Here is a 22,885-nt window from a genome sequence, read left to right as displayed (position 1 = left end):
AATAAAAAAAAAAAGGAAAAAAAAAAAAAAGAAAAAAAAAACCAAAAAAAACAAAAAAAAAAAAAAAAAAAAAAAAAAAAAAAAAAAAAAAAAGAAAAAAAAAAAAAAAGAAAAAAAAAAAAAATTTTAAAAAAAAAAAAAAGAAAAAAAAAAAAAAATATTTTGTTTTTAACCATTTTTTTTTTCCTTATTGAAAACAACACTTTTCTCTTGTTATGACATCAATAATAGGTTTTGTTTGGTTTAACTGAAAATGAGAAAATTGGAACCGGTAGGTAGGGTATAGGGAAGGTTCTTAATTATTTCCCTGCTTCCTATGGCTAAACAATATACCATGTGGTATCTGCTTTCAACTTCTTTGGATTTGCTCTCTTCGGCATTTTGTTTTTTATTGGAGGGAATATTTTGGTAATGTTTGGGCGTCAATGTGGCAAGGCAAATACAAAAAGGCCACAATATCTTAATCTAAACCTTTTTGTTGTGTTCCTGTTTTTTGTCCATGCTAATGAAGTTTACTTTAAAATAAAAAAAAGAAAAAAGACATCTAGGAAGGACAATTAATTTTCTGCTTCCTTATCCATTGTAAACGTGAATCTTTATATGCTTAATAACTGCTGTACCCGTCCTTCAGACGTGTTATCAAACCCACATTCACTTCTAAATGACACGGACGTAGTACATCTTTCCCCAGCCAGTGCTACAGTGTCACTGACTGGCTCAGTCGGGCACCTGCGGCCAACGGCAGGCGAATACATGTTGCAACAGGTTGCTCGGGAAAGATTTTCATTGTGAGGACCCACCCCGCCTTAAATGGGCCTTGATAAAACTCAGCCTATAGTTAAACTCTGATATTGATGTTAAATGCATTTTTAGTCATTTATGTTAACTTATAGTACCAAATTTTAATTCAGTAGGCCCATCTTTGACCCTTTGGGCCCTAATTCCCAAAGGGGGCCTACCTGCCATCAGGTCGAGGTAGGTAGGCTGCGACCCCCTTCTCCCATAGTCAGTAAGTCGGGGCATATGCCTCCTTCCCCTTTAATATGTACTGTTGTGGGAAACCCTCAGTCCCCTATTTGCTGTGGGGAAGGGGGGATGGCCCTCATGATGTGGGGAGCCTGTTTGTACCTACAGAAACACTTCTACATAGATGTCAACTCCGAAAGTTATAAAAAATGAGGGGGTTATGACTCCTTTTAGAAAATAGCCTTCAAATTTTGGATTTTGACTAAAACCTTCCTACAGGGGAGGGGAGTCTATGGCAAAAATTTGGTAGCCCTAACTGTCAATTCCAAAAGTTGTAAAAAATGAGGGGTATGAAAAAAGGGGTTATGACCCCCTTTGAAATGGCCCTCAAATTTTGGATTTTGATAGAACCTTCCTGGGGGGAGGGGAGTACTATATGATAAAAATTTGGTAGCCCTACCTGTCAATTCCAAAGGTTGTAAAAAATGAAGGGTATGAAAAAGAGGGGTTATGACCCCTTAGAAATGGGCCCTCGAATTTCGGATTTTGACTAAAACCTTCTTGTGGGGTAGGAGTTTTAATGGTAAAAAATTTGGTAGCCCTAGCTTTCATAGGCTGGGCGTGCATAGCAAACAAAAGAAAAACACAAAAGAAAAACAGACAGAAATTGCCTTTTATATAAAGTATATAGGTAATTTAGATCTCCATGAAATTTCTATATTTTTTGACATTTTTAAATTAGGCAAACATTAAAATATATGGATTACTTAAGGCAGGGAAATCTTTGAAAGAACCCAGTGGCAGTTTTATGATAAGCTAGCATATGGCCTACTAACTTATACAATTATCATAAGACTTAGCAAATTTTATCTTCATTACTTTCTATTAAAGTGTCTAAAAATGATATAACATATCACTTTCCAAGCTTCTTCTATGAGGCCTATTCTCTATAGATTTCTAAACTTATCATTCTCATACATATTCTTTGAACAGGCACTATGATATTTAATTTTGGACTCACAACATTTATTAGCTACCTAATTCTATCTACTACCTAAGAATTCTTATCTTATATTTAATTTTAGAATTATTGAGTAATCTTTACCGAAAACTGAAACAAATTCATATAAACTTCTTTGTTATACTTAAAGTGTTGCTTCATAGTATATTAGTTTTTCCTCATCTCCATCTTTTTTCCTCCTATTCATATTCTGTGCGACTAGATCTTAACAAAATCCAGATCTTTAAAGATTAAAAGGCTGGATCTTTGAGTGTTTATTGTGTCTACAAAACATTTACTTACCAGCAGCTTGAATCAAACTGGGTAATTTTCCAACAAATCTGATCTACTGTGAAACAAAAAGAAGTTTGAGAATGTAGCAGACTGTATTCCTCATTGCTAGGACATTTATTTGTTTTCATGAATAATTATCCTCAACTAGATGGCAAATTGGTTTTTAAAAAAATCTTTGTTTAAACCACAGTACTGTTGTTCATGTTATTCATATCTACATTACATCGATCTCAATTGTTTCCCTCACGAAACTCTGAACACAGCAACAATATCAAAGCTGACCATTACTGGCAGAGAGCTAGTGTTTATCCTTTATTATACATCAAAGAATATGGTACTCAAGTGTTACTTTACTGAATATTCGTTCTCTGCCAGACATTCAGTGTTAAGTAAGAAAAAAATTTACTAATTTGCTGCTAGGTACATCAACAGCGATAGGGAACGATATGCTGGAATTGTCAGTAAACAATAGTTTTTATTTTTTATTATTCTTTACACTGCATTTATCTTATCTGCAGTTATTAATGCTTTAAACAAAGGAAATTCATGGAATTCATGGAAGTTTTGAAAGATACACAGATCATTTAATATAGGTTTAATTTAATTTACTTGATGCAGTACTTTTGTTCAGAATTAATACACCTTTTTTTCTTGTTCAATTTTTAATACTTTTTTCTAATTACAATCAACCCCCTAATTTGCGTTCTCGATATTCGCAGATTTTTCTTTAGACTATCTACTCATTACTCACGGGAATTCACCTATTGGCAGGTTTTTCTGACAATAAATATTCACTAATTAGAGTATTTTGATGTTATTTTCAAGACTAAATACATTTTTATGGTACAAAAATTATTTACTAATTTTCTAATATTAATACTGATTAATACTGTATTAGTAAGATTAAATGATTTAGTATAATAAAAATACATAATAATTCTCACTCTCTCTTTTACAGAGATGTATAATTTTTGTATCATAAATAAATGATTTACTCATTTTTAAATATTAATATTAATGTAAACAGCAATAATATCAATTCTTTAGAGAAAATACTATAGTGAATCAATAAGATTGTAGTTTACAAATTAAAAAACTATGTAAAGAATAAAGGAAAATCCATTCTACCCAGCATCTCTCTCTCTCTTTTTTTTACTAAGATGAGAGAATTTTTATGGTACATAATATAACTGTAATTACAAAATTCATATATGATAGTATTTTAAAGAAATGCAATAATCTTTCTATTTCACTCTTTAAATAAGGATAACTCTCTCCCTCTGTTTTGGCTTTAAGTGTTTGAAGTGTATGTATATACTGCATCTTCAAGGGTACTACTACATTTTATGATAAAATAATAATTTACAGTACTATGTATTATTAAAAATGATAAAATAATATTATTAAAAATGATAAAATAATAATTTACAGTACACACACACACACACTCTCTCTCTCTCTCTCTCTCTCTCTCTCTCTCTCTCTCTCTCTCTCTCTCTCTCTCTCTCTCTCTCTCTCTCTCTCTTCATTGAGTAAAAACATAACGTGTGAGTCGAGACCTTTGCTTTTAAAGCCCTTAATACACACCATTAAAAAGCCAGTTTTTTACAATTACTAAATTATTTTTTAAAATGAAAAAGCAGATGCCAGTAGTACTGTTTGTCTTTGGTTAATTGTTCATTTGCTTCAAGTGTACTTTGGAATATGTCGGACCAGGCATAAAAAATCTCACACTGAAGATGGACAAACAGGTACATACGTCTCAATTCTATATCTCAGTAGCATGTGTTAAAAGTGCCAGGAAAATGTATAACTTTGTTTCTCTTCAACATTCCACAGTCCTTATTAAAGCACACACTACAGGACAAGGGTTCATAACTATTTTAAACTAAGAAAACAAGGCTTAAATAGGCAGCATGTTTCCATTGAATATGTAAACGTATATACCTCAGACTTCGATCTTAATCCGTTCTAGAAGGCTGTTTGAAATATGATTTGTTTGAAATATGAAACAAATATCCCCGTAAGAATAAGAAATAAAGGGAATCAGGATAATTTGTTCCAGCCAACCCAAAAAGTCCCCCTTTTCATAATAATAATGTGTTCAAAAGTTAAATCAAGTGTATAATAATAAAACAGTAAAATGCCTTGTATGAAGTAAATTTTCTGAAAAAAATTTTGCCGTATACAGTTTACGAACTGTTTGGTGAAAATGGTGCATGGCTGGCTGGACGATGGAGAGAGGAGAGACAGGAACCCTTTGAGGAAACCTAAATGGTCGCAGTAGACAAAGGTTGATAGCAAAATCAATTTTATTCATATTTTACAAGGATTATCAAAGGAATCAATAATTTGTGTGTCCAATTGTATGTGAGAGAGAGAGAAAATCATTGTTGACGTGGTTACACTCAGATCTTAAATGCACGAAAAAGATTAATTATACCACAATACATCAACTTAATCTTGGCAAACAGCAGAATTTAAAATAAACATGAGGATTTTGCATAAAAATAAGTAATAAGTAAAGAATGCAAGTAAAAAAAGGAAAGAGAGATTAAATAACTTTTCACAAGGAATTTTAAACCAACAATCAAAGGCACACAGAAGCTGAACGCAGCACCAGTGTGTTTATTATGGGGTAGAGTTACTTTAAGTTAAAAAATTGTTAAAAGCAATTGTCACTAAGAACGTATTTTACCGTATCAAAAAGTGATTTGAGCAAGTTGAGTTAAGTGAAAGAAACAGGTGAATAACCATCCCAGCCCAGGTGGTAAGTCAGTAGGAATCAGACCCTCCCTGTCTTCCCTCTCCTCTCCTTTCCTCTCTCTCCCTGTCTTCTCTTTCCCTGTCTTCTCTCTCCTCTCCTTTCCTCTCTATTTGTAATAAATACATTATTTGAAACAGATAATTACATATCTGTAAATAGAATCCATGACCTGAGGGGTCATTGGTGAATTAGGAGCATCCTACGTGACTATCACAAATCTAGATCACGCTGTGCAATGCCTGCAGTAGCCTGGTTTACGTTTGTTTGGAAACATCATCCATCATTCCTTAAAATTGTTAACTACTCACAACACCTTCCATGGGAAGCGGTTGACCTGTTAACCTGTGCCGGAAACTTGTAACTTCCGAGCCGGCGGACTACTTATGTCTTTTTATGTGAATCGCTGAGATAGCTAGTGTTTTGCTATCGACACGATGCTTTAAGAATTTAGTTCTATTCAAGTTATCAAACGGAGCGGTCTCCTGACCGAACCATCTCTCTTGTGATGGAGTTGAGAAATAAAGTTGTTTTACAGTTATCAACTTCTCCGTTTGAATCATCTCCCTTATTCTAAGAAGAATCACTTTACTAAGATACAACGTAGGAGAGAAGAAAAGAAGAACCAGTAATGCTTACGAACAACAGTCGTAAGAAAAGACAAACAGTCTTTCGCCGAAGCGGAAGAACATAATATATTGTCTCACTCACTGCACCGAACACTGGCTCAAGTAAGACTTTTTTTTTTTTTTTTTTTTTTTTTTTTTTTTTTTTTTTTTTTTTTTTTTTTTTTTTTTTTTTTTTTGTTTTTTTTTTTTTTTTTTTTTTTTTTTTTTTTTTTTTTTTTTTTTTTTACTGTACAGTAGGGCCTCGTTAATCACGGGGGATAGGGCCCAGAACCCCCTGTGATAAGTAAATACCCGTGTTATCCTGGTACCCCCCCTGAAAATTGCTTTAAACCGCTTACTTTAATAATTAACCCACCCAAGACCATTATTTCAATGTTTATAACTGCCTACTTTAGTTAAAGCACCAAATATTTCTTCAACTATCACCTTAAACTAAATTCAAGACAGTTTCAAAGTTATTCTTTCCTATCTTCAATTTCCCCTTCATCAGATCAGCAAACAAAAGTATAATTACCTAACAATTCCTTTCTATTTTCATGATTTGGCTGCAGCACCAAACTAAAAGTACATAGTATATCTATTTCGTGAATGAACATATTTATAATAAAAAACATGATTTACTGTAATGATTACAGCACCCAACTATAACATTAATGTATAAACAGCAAAATACAGCAATAAAAATCTATTTTTGTCTTTTGTTTACGTTTAGAATCAGCTGATGGACGTTTATTACCGAAAGAATTATTTTGGAAAACAATTTAGTTGCTAAAAGAAACGAATTTATTAATGGAATTATTATTATTTTTAACTTTGTACATAATAGTTTATGATATTATGATACAGTAATTCATATTTCATTGAGAGAGAGAGAGAGAGAGAGAGAGAAGAGAGAGAGAGAGAGAGAGAGAGAGAGAGAGAGAGAGAGAGAGCAGCTTGTGACGAGAGTAACTTGAATAGCTTGAGATAGCAGCTTAGGACGAGAATAGCTTGAGAGAGTAGCTTAGGACTAGAGTACTGTTGACTACCTTAGCTCGAGAATAACAATGAAATTTGTATTTTAAATATTTTATGATGATAAGGTATGAAACATGGATAGTGATAAGATATTCTCTTGTATACTGTTATAATATGTGATAATCATTGAGTCAACTATAAAAGTTGTATTGAAGCACAGTTTCGTAAATCACAGAAAGAATAAAAATATGGCAACACATATTTTCATTCTTTCGGGGACCATCTTGTTCTTTTATTACGATAATAATAGATCAGTATTATAGTTTTTTTTCTGAGAGAGAGAGAGAGAGAGAGAGAGAGAGAGAGAGAGAGAGAGAGAGAGAGAGAGAGAGAGAGAGAGAGAGATTTTGCTATTTGCATTCATAGTATTTGAAAATTTGTGAATGAGTTTATTCTAAAAATGCATTTAGTCATGAAAAGAAGAAGAAAACAGTAATTAGTGAATTTGGGCTTCACAAAAAAAGTAAGTAAAGTGATTTATGACAGAGTTTGGAGGATACTTACGTAAAAATACATCGGTACTTTGTAGAACGGTGACATCACGGTGGTCATATGTATTTTTTTCGTGAATGAATATACATTTATGATAAAAAATAGTTACTGTACTACTTAAGAGTACCACACTGTAACATTAATGTAATCACATCAAAATAAAGTAATCATTGTTCATTGTATACTGTAAACATGTAAAGTGTATTTTTGTCTTTTGAAAAATGGATTCCCCAAGGAATTATTCCTTGAAGAGGCTTTTTATTATGAAGATATGCCAATAATATATAAGATTTGCGTTTTATTATGAATATATGACAATAATATGTAAGGTAAAAATGGTTTTATTACGTTTACGCTTCGTCGCCGATTGCAAACGACATACGATAATCCATGACAATTATCGTTTGTATGACTGCAGTGTTTAGAGAAGTTGATTACGTTATACCAAAACAATAATGAAGTTCGAATTGAAAATTTATGTTTTCCTAAATGTTATTACTACTGTAATTAAACTACTATTATTAACATTTCTAAAAGGTTAAGAATGACAAAGGTGCTGTTTACATTGCTGGCCGCTAAACTACAAGTTGATGTCAATGATGTGGAATTATTCCATGAATAGGCTATATATTATGAAGATATGCCAATAATATATAAGGTGAGAATGGTTTTATTACCTTTATTGTCAGTTAATATCATAATGTGAATCTGTTCATGCATTTGTTGGTTATCGGAACCGGACGAGGCTTAGCCTACCACCGACAAGCCTGCGATGCTGTGATTCATATCAGCGATATACAGACTGAGAAGTGGTCCAAGGAAAAACCCATGATTAACTGAACCCGTGATTGCTGATCCGCGACTAAGCGAGGCCCCACTGTATTGCATTTTATTGATTTCATGTTTTATCATTATGTTAACCCTTAAACGCCGAAGCTGTAAAAAAAAAATGTCTCCCGTGTGCTGGAGGTGTTTCAGAGTGAGCGCGGAAGCGGAAAAAATATTTTTTTCAAAAAATCACAGCGCGCTTAGTTTTCAAGATTAAGAGTTCATTTTAGGCTCCTTTTTTTTTTGTCATTTACTGAAGTTTAGTATACAACCATCAGAAATGAAAAAAATTATCATTATCATATATAAATAATGCAATATATGATAGCGCAAAAACAAAATTTCATATATAATTGTATTCAAATCGCGCTGTGCGCGAAACGGTTAAAGGTAACAAGTTACTTTTTTTCCGTTGTAATGTACACTAAATTTACACATTGTAAAATGATAAAAGCAACACAGATAAAATATTATCACAAAATAATGCATGAATTCGTAACGTGTGGACGTTAACAAATATTTTTTTCAAAAATTCACCATAAATCTAAATATTGTCCTCGAGACTTCCAATTTCTTTCAAAATGAATAAAAATGATTGAATATTACTATACTGTAAGAATATTAGCTTACAAATGCAGTTTTCGACCATATCTGACGAGTTAAAGTTGACCGAATGTCAAATTTTCTATATATATTTTTTTATATGCAATTATTTCGGAAATAAGAAAAGCTACAACCTTCAAATATTTTCGTTTTATTCTACATGAAATTGCGCACATTTTCATATATAAAACTCTATGAAATGCCTAATATGAAATGGAGCAAATATTCCAAGAATGGGACGTACGCATTTCGGAGATTTGTTGCGGAGAATCCGCGCGCGGAAGGAAGGAAAGTAGGAAAGTTTTTTTTTTTAATTCACCATAAATCTAAATATTGTGCTAGACTTCGAATTTGTTTCAAGATGAAGATAAATGACTGAATATTACTAAACTGTAAGAGTTTTAGCTTACAATTGCGTTTTTCGACCATTGCGGTAGAGTCAAAGTTGACCGAACGTGGTTTTTTTTCTATTTATCGTGATTTATATGCAAATATTTCAAAAATGAGAAAAGCTACAACCTTCAATTATTTTTTGTTGTATTCTACATGAAATTGCGCACATTTCCATATATAAAACTTTATGTAACGGCTAATTTAAAATGGTGCAAACATTACCACAATCGCACATATGATTTTTTCGGAAGAGTTACCGCGCGGATGTAAAGAAAATGTTATTTTTTCCATAAATTCACCATAAATCAAAATATTTTGCTAGAGACTTCCAATTTGTTGCAAAATGAAGGTAAATGCTTGAATATTACTAGAATATAAGCGTTTTAGCTTACAATTGCGTTTTTCAACCATTTCGGTAGAGTCAAAGTTGACCGAAGGTTGAAAATTTATCACTTATCATTATTTTTATATGAAAATATTTCAAAATTGATAAAAGCTACAACCATGAGTTGTTTTCAGTTGTATTGTGCATGAAATTACGCACATTTTCATATATAAAACTTTATGTAACTGCTAATTTAAAATGGTGCAAACATTACCACAATCGCATGTATGATTTTTTTCGGAAGAGTTACTGCGCGGACGTAAGGAAAAAGTTTTTTCATAAATTCACCAAAAATCGAAATATTGTGCTAGAGACTTCCAATTAGTTGCAAAATTAAGGTAAATGATTGAATATTACTAAAATATAAGAGTTTTAGCTTACAATTGCGTTTTTCGACCATTTCGGTAGAGTCAAAGTTGACCGAAGGTTGAAATTTTGGCACTTATCGTTATTTATATGAAAATATCTCAAAATTGATAAAAGCTACAATCATGAGTATTTTTTCGTTGTATTCTACATAAAAATGTGCACATTTTCATATATAATACTCCATGTAACGGCTAATTTAAAACGGTACAAAAATTACGTCAAAGTGACGAAATAATTTCAGAGATGTGTCACAGATACTTTTTAGTGCAGCAAGAAAGAAATTCGCGCTTGCGTGCCTGCGTAACGATTGTAAACAAAACAACACCTAGATCCGTGAACTCCCAGCATCCCCCAAGGCGCATGATTCAAGAGTTTTCGGCTGGTGGGCCTAAAAGTATTTTTCCGCGAATTTTTAAAAAAACTTTTGTATGTCGACGTAAAATACGTCCAGTCGGCACCCGAGGACAAAAAATGTCGACGTAAAATACGTCCAGTCGGCATTTAAGGGTTAAGTTTATCATGAAATAACATTTTATATTGATTGTTTTCATAATTTATTTTTGTTAAATTTATTGTGAAATTCCCTTTTTCTTATGATATTTGTTATTGCTTTAACATCTATACAGTAATATTTTATCTCTCTTCTTAAAATATATATTGAAAAGCTTTATTCTTTTATTTTTTTGTCGAATATGGTTATCATTAAACTATATATTGTAAATGAATTAACATGTTAATACAGTTTTTCTTGTAGGATGCAGTAAGGCCATCGAATACAGGTAGTATAAATAAGATAATGAGTCAGTTCAAAGTACGAGCACTTGTTTGACAAATGATACCAAATTTTCTCACAAATTTCTTTCAAAAAACGGAGTGTTTGACATAAGAAACACTATTGTTTCTTGTTTTTCTTCTTTTTCAAAATGATTGTATTCTTATTGTTTATTTATATTTTCATCACTTTAAAGCTTGTTCATGAACCTATAGACTCATTTTTCAACTTGCACTCCTAAAAGTGAAAATTATTCATAAGCAACTACAAATGTTACAAAAATAAATGTTTTGGATCTTAATGTTACAAAAATATGTTTTGGGTCCTTATGTTCATTTACTTGTTGAGCATTCTTCATTCATGGAGTCCCTATGTCTACCATCAAATAAAGCCCAATAATTCTATATTAATTTAAATAACACAAGAATCATGATAAATCAGTGCTTTAAAAACCTTTATCAATAATTTACATAAAATTTGTGTTACAAAACTAGAACTATACTTACCTATATATTCCTTCAACAAAATATTTGGCAAGGGGCGTAGTATTATTTAGGCACTGAATAATGGAGTTCATATAACAAGTATTTCCCAGATTTTTTAATCCAGTTCTTGCATGTCCCTGTAAAATAAGTAAAAATTACTTTAAGGGCAAATATGATGAAAAACTCACAAGCAGTCTCCACCAAAACACTGAAACAAAATTTCTGTGTATACAGTGTTACAAGCTCTTGCTAAGGGTACATGTGAAATTTTACTTTTGACTTTCAGGCTGTAGCATATATTTGACTTTTAATATTGAATTTCATATTGTCAAATATAAATGTCACCCTAGCACCTAACATTTTACCATCCTCTATTTTAGTAAACATAGTTTGGAAATTCATTGCTCAAAATGATTGAGAAGAACTAATGGTACATAAACAGAAAAGAGGACAACTTAATGACATCTTGGTCTACTACATAATTTAAGCATCTCCTAAGTGAATAAGACTTTATGATGTATGCAAAAGGTCTGTACAATGGAGACATGGAAAAAAAATGGAGGTTATTTAGGAGAGGTATGACCACAAAAATGCTGAGATTTACAGCTCAAGCGCATGGGAAGACTATATTACATGTGGCAAAGTTGTGGTGAATATAATCCACACTGAGATGGTTTGGGCATGTGAAGAAAAGAGAAATACAATCAGTCAGAATAATAGTAGGTATGGAAATAAAGATGAAGATTAGTAGGCCTAAAATATAAGAAAGAACACCAATAAGACTACAAAAAATGAGAATTAAAGAGAAAAATGGCTCAACACAAAACAAGTGAAAAAATTTGTGACATGTCCTAACTCCGTAAAGGGAAAATCCAATGTTCAAATGTTGAAAATTTAAAATTTTTTTAATTAGGTGTAAAGTAACCTTTCTTTTAAAATTTCAGACAATAACTACTAAACTACTGATGAAAAATAATTTCTCTTATACAGAAAGCTATCAAATAACAAATAAAAGGAATTAGCCTTTGAAACATCTGCATAAAATGTAATCCAGTCTCCAACAAGCACATATTTAGAATGAAAAAAGTTTTGTCTTATCTGGAACTCCAATACATAGTTTTTTGGGTTCCTTGGTCAATAAGTGCCTTAACTTCATGAACCCAGTTTTATTCTCAAGCTAAGCATGAAAACACATTATGTAAATGAGATTAAACTTGCTCTTCTTAACTCTACAATTTTATAGTCATAAAATCAAAGAAAAATTCTAAGCAGTCAATCTATGTGCACATTTTCCACAGATTTAATCATTCTTCTTTTCACCATACTTACAAAAAGGTAAAACAAAGGCCATAAAGGATTTTTCAAGTGTTGCCCACTGCCTGAGGGGTTACCTCAGAGACTAACCTACACCTGATTCAGTCAATACTTTATGGGCTGGTCAATAAATTCTTCATTTTCTTTTTATATATATATATATATATATATATATATATATATATATATATATATATATATATATATATATATATATATATATATATATATATATAAACTTCTATAATTTTAAGTGTTCTACCTTTCACCACATCTTTTACTATCAGTCTTTATCAATTTATTAGTAGTTTTATTTTAATGACTTGACCTGACATTAACACGTTTCCTGCGACAGCCATAATGGCTGGAATGCTGGTACTGCGACAGTAGTAAAACTGCTCTATCGTCAGCACCAAAGGAGACAACAAGGGGAGAGGTTGTTCATGCTTGTCTCTCACAAGATAGACTTTGTTGAGGCAAGAAAAGCTGTGACCCACCAGTGAGTCCCATCGCATCTGAATGAAAATCTATTACTGCAGTGCGATGGGACCCACCCACCGGTGGGGTCCCAATTGATTTTTTTTTTTTAATTTTAGCTAACCACTCGTATCTATGAGACCTGCTATCATGTAATAAAATATTTTATATATATTTTACGTATTTGAGGGTTTGGTTAGGGTTTCCTTTTCTGTCTTTTTTTATTTATATGTAATTTATATATTTGAGGGTTTGGTAAGGGTTTCCTTTTCTGTCTTTTTTTTTTCTTAGGCAGTGAATGACCTAATATGACCCATAGTTTTGAATCTTTTCTAAATTTCTATAAATCAATCAGTAATTTATATATTGTTTTTACCTTAGTATCAAAACTTTACACAGCATATCATCTTCTTCTTCAGCGGAAGACTTACCTATGTGGCACAGTAAGAGTCAATAGAAAGTATCTTCCAAAGTCAGTCACAAAAGCAAAACTAAAGAGATGTGAAATTAAAGCCTTAGAAAAGTAAAGAATGGATGTGAAAGTATTCAATTGGAAAGATAAAAGATATGTTGTGACTCTATCAACAGTTCCAGAACATGATGCTACTCTAATCAACACAGGTAAAGTCACAAGGACTGGTTTACCTATCAAGAAACCTCAAAGTGTGTTAGACTATAATAAGTGCAAGAAAGGAGTTGATTTATCAGATCAAATGTCATCATATTATCACCTCTGAAGAAGTCAAGAAAAATGGTACAGAAAAAGTAGCATTAGAATTTATTGCTAGTACTTCTATAGTGAATGCTTGGGTACTTTACAATAAGTACTTTGCTGTCAAGAAAATGTCATTACGTGCATTCAAGGAATCTATTGTCTTATACTATACTAGTGGTATCATGAAGGAAAAAAACAAACCAGGAAAATCAAGTATGAATATTTCAGGAAAATCTTCACATTGTCTCAAAGAAGCAGAAGGACAGAAAAGAAATACAAGGAACGATGCAGAGGCTGCTACGAAATATTAGCAGTAAATGAAGGATCCAAAGTGGCCAAAATCAAGTCAAGAAAGGTTTCCACATATTGAGACTCATGTGATGGCACTCCATATCTATGTTTATCATGTTTCAATCTCAAACATAACTAGTGATATGATTTTTCATTAGCAAATGGAATGGAAAACTAATTTTCTTATATACTGAATGTCAGACAAATTTTCTTTGCAATTATTTAAATAAAACTTTGTTTTTTTATTTTTTTTTGTATAATTCAACCCTTTGATAGCAATACTGATCTACTAAAATAATAATTGCAATTAAAAGTTTAAGTTTTTTTTTGTATAAATTAATAACTTTGTTTCTACTGGGACCCACCGGTGGGTCACATTGCAGCAAATGAGAGAACAGTGTGACCCACTGGTGGGTCCCATCACTGGAAACGTGTTAATATAAAAATACTGTTAACAAAGATACAGCACTGCATCCATAATGGTAAAGTATGTGACATCAACTCTGATCCCAAAGGTTTCATTCAAAGTACCCACATGGCTGTCAAAACAAGACTTCACAAGAAATAAAGATAAATAAAAATAAAATTAACATAAAAACTTCAGACTTTTGGGCAGAATTGCATGAGCAAAGCAAATCTTATCAAAATGTATCACAGTATTTTATAAACATGTATCCCAAGTATTTTTCTTCTATTTCTTCATTCATCACTTTCAAAAATATGATGTATGAACAAAAACATCAGTATTGTTATCTACATTTTACTACAAATAAATCAAACTTACTTCTAGTGCCTGTCCATTTTGCTGAAAATCCTGACCACAATATAATCCAGTGCAAGATCGTCCCCAAGTCATCACTAATCACAAAAATTAAATTTTGCAAGTGGTCTCCAAAGTTTCGCAATTTTTATTGCTTCCAAACAATGCAGTAGTTTGCAGAATCTGTATCGTATACACTTCAGAAATTCAAAGCCAATAAACACGGAAAATCACACTTTCATGTAACTTTTACAGCTGCTACACATGAAAAAACTTTCAGTTGAACAAAATATTGAGTTTTTTTCAAAATGCTTTCCATTACAATTAGAAACTTGAAAACAAGTCAAGACACAACACAGGCTCTTCTGCCCTTTCCCCCTTCTGGAAATGTGAGCCACACAGAACACCCACAACTAAGCTACTGCCTCACATGACTTGCTGACTCAAGGGACTTGTCTTGTTCTTAACCTTATATAAGTCTGCAAGTCAAGGTTACATTGTCCAACTCCCCACCACCTGATATAGCCAGGATTAACAAGGAAGTAATCTACCTCTTACTTTTGTATGTTAGTCATTCCTTAGTTTACTTATGTGTATTTTCCTTGACTTATCAACAATATCCTCAATTTTTCATGGGTCACCATGAACATTATTGCAATGACTTAATTTTTTTTACCACTCCAAAGTAAAATGTTAGAATTCTAAAAACACTGAAAAAGAAATGTTTTTGAATTTAATGATGATTATATTCTATTTATGTAGACTACCTTAAAATAGTTACAAAATTAGAATGCACAGTCTCTTGCACTTATAAGGTCTTCCTTTATGAATAACTCACCGCCTTTTGTGTAATGGTTCACACAGAAAGTGTATACGTACTATCTTTAAAAGCCTATGGTTTACTATACCAAAATCACTTTATGATTAAATGCATATCGTATAAAAACCCATATGATTATTTCAGATGTAGTATTAAACATTGAATATTCAATAATGTAAATTAGATTTTTCTATTATTATCCATCTCCAAATTCTGTGTTTCAGTTTTATGTTATATATATATAAAACCACGAATGCTATAAAGTTCTGATAAGCCTATTAGTATCTGTTGATAGAATTAAATCTTTGATAGTAAGCAAGTCATCACTTCCTAATACCTCACCATATCTTCTTTAATACCACACTGAATAAACTTTATTCTTTCTGTCATATAAAAGGTCATGTCATTCAAGAAATGAAATAACAGTGAAATACAGTATATATCCAATACAGTCTAATTTAATCCAGTTACGCTTGATCAAATGTTCCAATATTCTCCTAGGTACAGTACGTACTTACTTTCTGGCAAAATCATATAAACTTTCAGTAAATAAACTCAAATTCATTATGACTACTTTACCAAATGACCACCATCAACTTTACCATACTACACAAACACATTTTTTACTACTTGTTCAAAGTAACTTTCTAACATTTCATTTTCCTTAAAAACTCCAAATACAATTTAAGTCTTTACATCTCACTTTTAATTAGTGACATCACTAAATGCTTTGTCAGGCTATAAGCCTCTAGGAACTACGGAAATCATTACTATTTGGATGGTAATTTCTATGGTATCCTGGATTACAAAACAAAAATAGTTCGTCTCTGTTAATCATACTTGCTGAGACACAGACTGACACTCCTAGTCTTTGTCTGAATAACCTATCACATGATAAGAAAATGTGTAAAGGTGACTGGAATGAAGGATTTACAAAGCTCTTTTTCCCAGCACTGCCCCACTTCCTGCATGGTAACTTCTTTACTTACTGCTTGTCTCAATAAGAAACAAGTTTTGCTCTTCCTTTCTTCATAAATACTCTTTTATCTGAAGCAGAGTACATTATACTGTATATAGATTTGATTTCTATCTCCTTACTGAAAATGATACATAAATAAACTAAGTAATACTGAAAATTACAAGTATAATACAAATTCCTCCAACAAAATATGTAATTTTCATTACCATTAAGTGAAAATTTTCATTGTGTATTTGCCACATGAAAAAGCTAAAAGTACTATGTAATCTTTATAGTGTTTTAAAAGTTATATATGTCATACTACTGAAGTATCAGGTAAAGAAATTAAAGCAGAATGTAGAATACATTCTATTAAACAAATTTAACTTTGTGTATCTTACTGGATTAAAGTAAACTGAAATCATACTGTACCCCAGAACAAAACCATTATTAACATACAAAAATTATCTATTTACAGTAATTATAAAAACTATTGTTCTGACAAACAACCTACTTATATACACAAGTGTAAATTATTCAAAATCTCTATGAAGCAGCAGTTTAAGCCTAGGCTATTCTAATATGAACCAATGAAAATAAGCTAATTAACTTTTTCATCCTTTTAACCTAAACTTCTAAAATATTTTGTTTATTTTCTATAAACATAATAACTTTTTCATTTGTAATTAGAAGATCTATCATTGCCTGCTGACCCAACTTAATTCTTTTTCCAAACATTCTTCTAATACGTACCTGGGAACTTTTTCCCTTTCAGCAAACACCTCTTGATGACACATTAATTTTAATGCCAGCCCTCCCTTAATATCTTAAGAATTTTCTAAGTGTACAAAAAAAAAATGTGTGTGTCAGAAAGAGAGAGAGAGAAAGAGAGAGCGCTCTCACACATGACAATGGACAACACGTGGCCTCAAAGGTTGCAGAAGCCATAAAAACTGGCACGCTGACTTTGCAAACATAAATTCTTTTTTCTAAGGTTAAAGGAATAGTGACACATTTAGGCAATAATATCTGATTTCAGTACATATTCCAAATTTATCCAGCAATACCCATGAAAACTGATATATAGTATATGACCTAACCAAATCATTAAATAGAAAAATTCTTAAATTCCTGATCCTCAGCAATCTTTCCTTAATTTACATAAGAGTGATGCCTGTACAGTTGAGAAGTGCTGAATGATCAACATTTAAGTCTGCCATATAGAGTAGCAACTGTTGTTCAACAGACTGGGTATTCTCAATGTAAAGAATCACTCTATTTCAGTTCCACAGAGGTCATTACAGGACAAAAGCTTAGACACAGGTTATTAGTTAACTGGTATATCACTGTATATTTGAAATAAGGATGTAGCCCTCGAAATAAATTCAAAACTGACAACTTGGCAACTCTGGAGGAAAATTATGAGATTAAGCATTACAATGGCTTCACATGGTCCAAACCTGCTAATATACTGAACCATACACTTCCTCTTTCAATAAATAAGAAATGCATGTTCCTCTTACTATCTACATGGTAGAAATACAAGTGATCGACTTATTACAGAAATATCAACAATGACAAAAATTCTTAAACTAGGCAAGTTACTGATACAAAAATTGGCTGTTAATAGTGGGTGGAGTGACAGCTGAGCCAATTTTGATACAGAATTCTGTAGAACCTAACAAAAGAATTATGAAGTGTACTTAAATTCAGAAAAAAAGTCTTACGTTGCTTTACAAGCAACCAAATTTCTACCTAAACGAGTTATGTAGCCATTCAAGTCATAAATAAAAATGACAAATTTCTAATTAATTTGTATTTTTCATAGGTAACTAACCTGAGGTCTTAACATTAGGATAAATCTTCAGGCGCCAGCTTGAAACATATTCAACACAACAAAAAACTATGCAAGGAATCCGTGGCATCTGACATCTCAAGCATACATGAGGTGGAAGCTGGTCAGCGACCACGCTTGGACCCTGTGACGCATTTAGTCTTTCCAACCCACGATTACTAGAGGTGGGCAGTCAAAGTTAAGACCTCAGGTTCGGCACATTTGACCACTCTTCCTAGAAATGAGAATTCTAAAGAAGAGTAGCTAAGTCTTTGAGATGGGTATCTAAAACTCAGTCCACTGAGAGTAAATATAATGTAACATGTCCAGATTCATTGCATACATGGAAGATAAAGAGAACTAAAGTGAACCCCCTGTATTCGTGAGGGATGCATAACAGACACCCTGTGAATAGCTAGAATCTGCAAATACTTACACCCTGCCTCTAAAAATGCTTACAACTACCTATCTTGAAAGCTCAAATATCAAATGTATACTTAAAAGTATCGTCCTACATCAAATACTATACCTTAAATTCTTATTCTATTGCTAAAATAATCTTTTAAATGATATAATTTTGAAATCACAATTTTTGAAAGTTAACTGTATACAAACCTAGATCCTTTACAATAGGAATTACTTAAGGCATAGCCTGGACACAGCCGCTGAATTCTTTAACAAGGTGGTTGGGTAGTAAACTACCAGTCCGGTCATTGGCAGTCTCTCCGACCGGATGTAAACATTCCAATTTGCTTTCGCCAGGTAACAGATTGAGGGGTGGCATGAGGCAGGCACTAAGTGTAAAGGACCTAGGTTTGTATAGTTAGGAAAAATACAAGTTACTTTAAAGTTGTGATTTGTTCCTACAAGATATACAAACTGTTGGACCTCTACAATAGGAAGAATCACTGATTGGTGGGAGGAATCTGAGTGAGCTTCAGTGAACTGACTGGGGTTCAGCTTACCTGGGTTCCTCGTTAAAGCAAGGAAGAGGATCCAGCCACTGGCATCTGATTGAAGATATGGAACTGCGAGATCATAGTCAGTCTTCTGGGCTTTTCTCACAAGGGAGAGTTGCGAGTCGCCCTTTTGGGAACAAGTTATGGGTTTGTCTTATGTCAAGGCCCCCTTCCCTGCCTCGTAAGGAAAGGGGCAGATATTTGCTTTTATTTCTAACAAAAGGAATAAATAGGTTACTCCAAGGACTGTCTTACCTGGATCTATGTTCGGTCCAGCAAGTACAGTCCGCATCATTCTCTACCTGGAGGGAAAGAGTAGGATGAAAGGGATGAAGAAGAGCCAGTCACTCTGCATTCATACTCAATCACACCATACGAGACGAGATGCGACTCTGTCCTGTTAGAGGAGCTGGGTAAGCTACACAACTTGTTGAGCAGCCACTACTGGTCCCAAGGAAAATGTGTCCAAGGACCTGTGGGCAATATCCCAAAGGTAATGAGAGGTAAAGGTGGTCTGGGTTGCCCAGACCCCGCCTTCAAGACCTATTGAACCGACAGGTTCTTACAGAATGCGAGGGACGGTGTCGTCGCCAGCAGCAGAGAATGCCTTCCTGATCGTCTCACGAAGCCAAGAGGAGACAGTGTGCTTGGACGCCTCTTTCTTGGAACCACCGGTGCTAACAAAGAGTCGTTGACACTCAGGCCGGAGATGGCGAGTCTTCTTCAGATAGCACCATAGCGCTCTAACCAGGTAAAGTAGCATCTTGTCTGGATCATCACCAACGAAGTCACTCACGGAGGGGATGGAGAAGGAATCGAACCTAGCGTTAGGGAATGATGGATTCTGAGTCTTCGCTACAAAATCTGGGATGAAGTTTAGCGTAACCAATTCCCAACCTCTTGAGTGTATCGCGTCAAAAGAAAGACCATGCAGTTTGCCTACTCTCTTAGCCGATGCCAGGGCCAGCAGAAAGACGGTCTTGAGGGTCAGATCCCTGTCTGAGGACTCTCGAAGTGGCTCATATGGGGCACAAGTCAGGCTCTGTAGTATGACAGTTACAACCCATGCAGGAGGCCTGAGATCCCTGGGTGGGCAAGACCTCTCGAAGCTCCTCATGAGAAGGGATATCTTGAAGGAAGACGAGATTTCCAAACCCTTTAGCTTTAGAACCAAGGCCAATGCAGCCCTATAGCCCTTTATGGCTGAAATGGTGAAGGTAGACTAGGAAGTCTGCGACCTGCTTAAGAGTGGCTCCAACTGGAGAGATACCCTGTCCACGACAACGACCACAGAAGACGGCCCACTTTCCCTGGTATACTGCTGCAGAGGACTGTCTGAGTTATCCTGCCATCTCTGTTGCTGCTCGACGAGAAAAGCCTCTCACTCGCAAGAGATGATGGATAACCTCTAGCTGTGAAGACACAGGGACTCTACTGCCTGGTGATACCATTCGCGTGCGGTTGACACAACTCTGCCATGGAAGGATCTCTCTCAGTGCCTCGGAAAGAAGAGCCAGGAGGTCGGGATACCAAAAGGCCTGGGGCCATTTGGGTGCTGCAAGAATCATTCAAAGATTCTGCGTGATCCACATCCTGCTGATCACGGCTTGAATCAGGCAGAACGGGGGAAAGGCATAGACTTCTAGGTTGTCCCATGGGTGTTAGAACGTGTCCTCTGCAGCTACTCATGGGTCTGGAACAACAGAGCAGAAGATTTCCACCTTCCTGTTGAACCAGGTGGCGAACAAGACTTTGACTGGACGCCCCCATAGGCTGAAAAGCCTTTCCGCCATGTCCTGGTGTAGGAACCATTCGGTCCCTATCACCTGATTCTGGCAGCTGAGCATGTCTGCCACTACATTCCTCTTGCCTGAACCGGTGTAGCTCAGGAGAGGCAAGTCTCCCTTGCCTGTTGACATATGCCACTACCGTGGTGTTGTCGCTCATCAACACCATGGAGTATCCCATCACTCGTTCCTGGAACTCTTGGAGGGCCAAGAAGGCTGCCTTGTGTTCCAGGATGTTGATGTGAAGGTTCCACACTCCTGCAGTCGGCAACTCCTCCAGGTGTGTGCCCCATCCCTCGTTTGATGTGTCTGAGAACAGGAGCATGTCTGGAGTGGGGGTGGACAGATCCACTACTACGATGAGGTTCCCATTGTCTAGCCACCAATCCAAGTCTTCCCTTACTTCCTGCGAGAGAGGAACAAGGACAGACTGAGGATCCTGTGACTGGGACCAATACTCCCTCAGTCTCCACTGGAGAGACCGAAGGTGAAGGCGCCCATGAGGAACCAGCTTCTCCAATGACGATAGGTAACCAATCATGACTTGCCAGAGCCAAGCAAGTTGTTCCTGTCTTGACAGGAACAGCTGTGCTACATCTCTGAGTCTGCTGATATGAGAGCATGCCCAGATACAACGTTCTCTGCTTGGGTTCAAGATCGAACTTCTCCAGATTTATCAAGATCCCCAGGACCAACCAATCGTTGAGATACCTCAAAAAACGTATTGCATGTGAATGTGCCCAAGCCAGGTTGAACACTCTCATGAACACCTGGGGAGCGGTCGAGAGTCCAAAGCATAGTGCCTTGAACTGGAAGACCGTCTCCCTGAGGACGAAGTGGAGCTACTTGCGGGACAACCGATGAATGGGTACTATATGGAAATACGCATCCTTCAGGTCCACCGTAAGCATGAAGTCGTTCTCCCTGATAAGAGGCCAACGCTGAACATGCTGTCTCCATCTTGAACCCAGTCTGGCGAAAAAATCAGTTCAGGGGAGAAAGGTCTATGACTGGTCTCCAAACCCCCAAAGTCTCTTCTATGAGAAAGACCTGGCTGTAGAACCTGGGAGAGCAGTCCAACACGACTTCTACAGCGCCCTTGCTCAGCATCTTCTGCGCTTCTTCAACTAGTACTTGGTGTTTTGTTGCTCCCACTATGTGGGAAAGAAGACAGATCGGGTGGTTGGTGAGGGGTGGCAGAGACGAAGGGGAGTAGATAACCCTCCCGAAGGACATCCACTACCCAAGTCTCTGCTCTGTATCACTGCCAAGTTGTCCAATGGCTCAATAGGCACCACCCCTTCCCCCCCACCAATGGCAGCAGCTGGAGGGGAACACTGACCTAGCGTTTCCCCTTCTTCTTACCCTTACCTCCCTTACCCAAAGGCAAGGTTGGCTGAAAGGGGTGTGATGGCAGTCTCTTTGAAGAGGAAGAAGAAGGCTGGGTTGTTCCTCGAGGTCCTTTGGAAGCAGAGGACTTCTTTGGGGCCGAAGAAGAGCTAGCCAGACTCGAAGGTCTAGCCGCAGTGGAATGCGCAGGCACAGAAGCCTTTGCTACTGCCTGGTGAACAAGCCGGTCCTTGTCATCATCCCGCTGCTTGTCCACCACAGCATCTACCTGTTCTCTATCTATTGAAGAGAGAGGGAGAACCCAGCAAAGATCTTTTCCTTAAGGTCAAAACCAACTCAGAACCAAGCGACCTGGTTACTCGAGAGAGGACAGTCATGTCTCTTGAAAACCAGGTTAGCCCACAAGTTAGCAGTCTGGTGAGCCAGGTAGGTAATAGCCCTACCCCCAGACTGACACAACTTCCTGACAGCCAGAGGAAGCAGCGACCTTGGACACTGTGAAAGATCACAGGTCCAGCCAGGAGACTGCTTGGAGAGTGTTACGAACCGAGAAAGGTCCGCTTCAGGTTCGAAATGAAATAAACAAAAAAAAATCAACACCAACAGTTGAAACTGGGGATACG

The 22,885-nt window shown here is 35.3% G+C and overlaps 1 protein-coding gene across 1 annotated transcript in view; it reads right to left on the bottom strand.

The window, feature by feature from the left end:
• LOC135222423 (ubiquitin carboxyl-terminal hydrolase 8-like) overlaps positions 1–22,885 on the bottom strand; it is a 148,686-nt gene that overhangs the window by 43,846 nt on the left and 81,955 nt on the right. The window contains exon 10 of the mRNA XM_064260509.1: positions 11,019–11,134. Within this exon, the coding sequence (XP_064116579.1) occupies positions 11,019–11,134 (116 nt within the window). The remainder of the gene's footprint in view (positions 1–11,018; positions 11,135–22,885) is intronic.

This window comes from Macrobrachium nipponense, chromosome 3 (genome assembly GCF_015104395.2).
Source record: "Macrobrachium nipponense isolate FS-2020 chromosome 3, ASM1510439v2, whole genome shotgun sequence".
Lineage (NCBI taxonomy): Eukaryota > Metazoa > Arthropoda > Malacostraca > Decapoda > Palaemonidae > Macrobrachium > Macrobrachium nipponense.
Note: the sequence above shows the minus strand (reverse complement) of the source record. Positions and strands in the feature narration are given on the sequence as shown.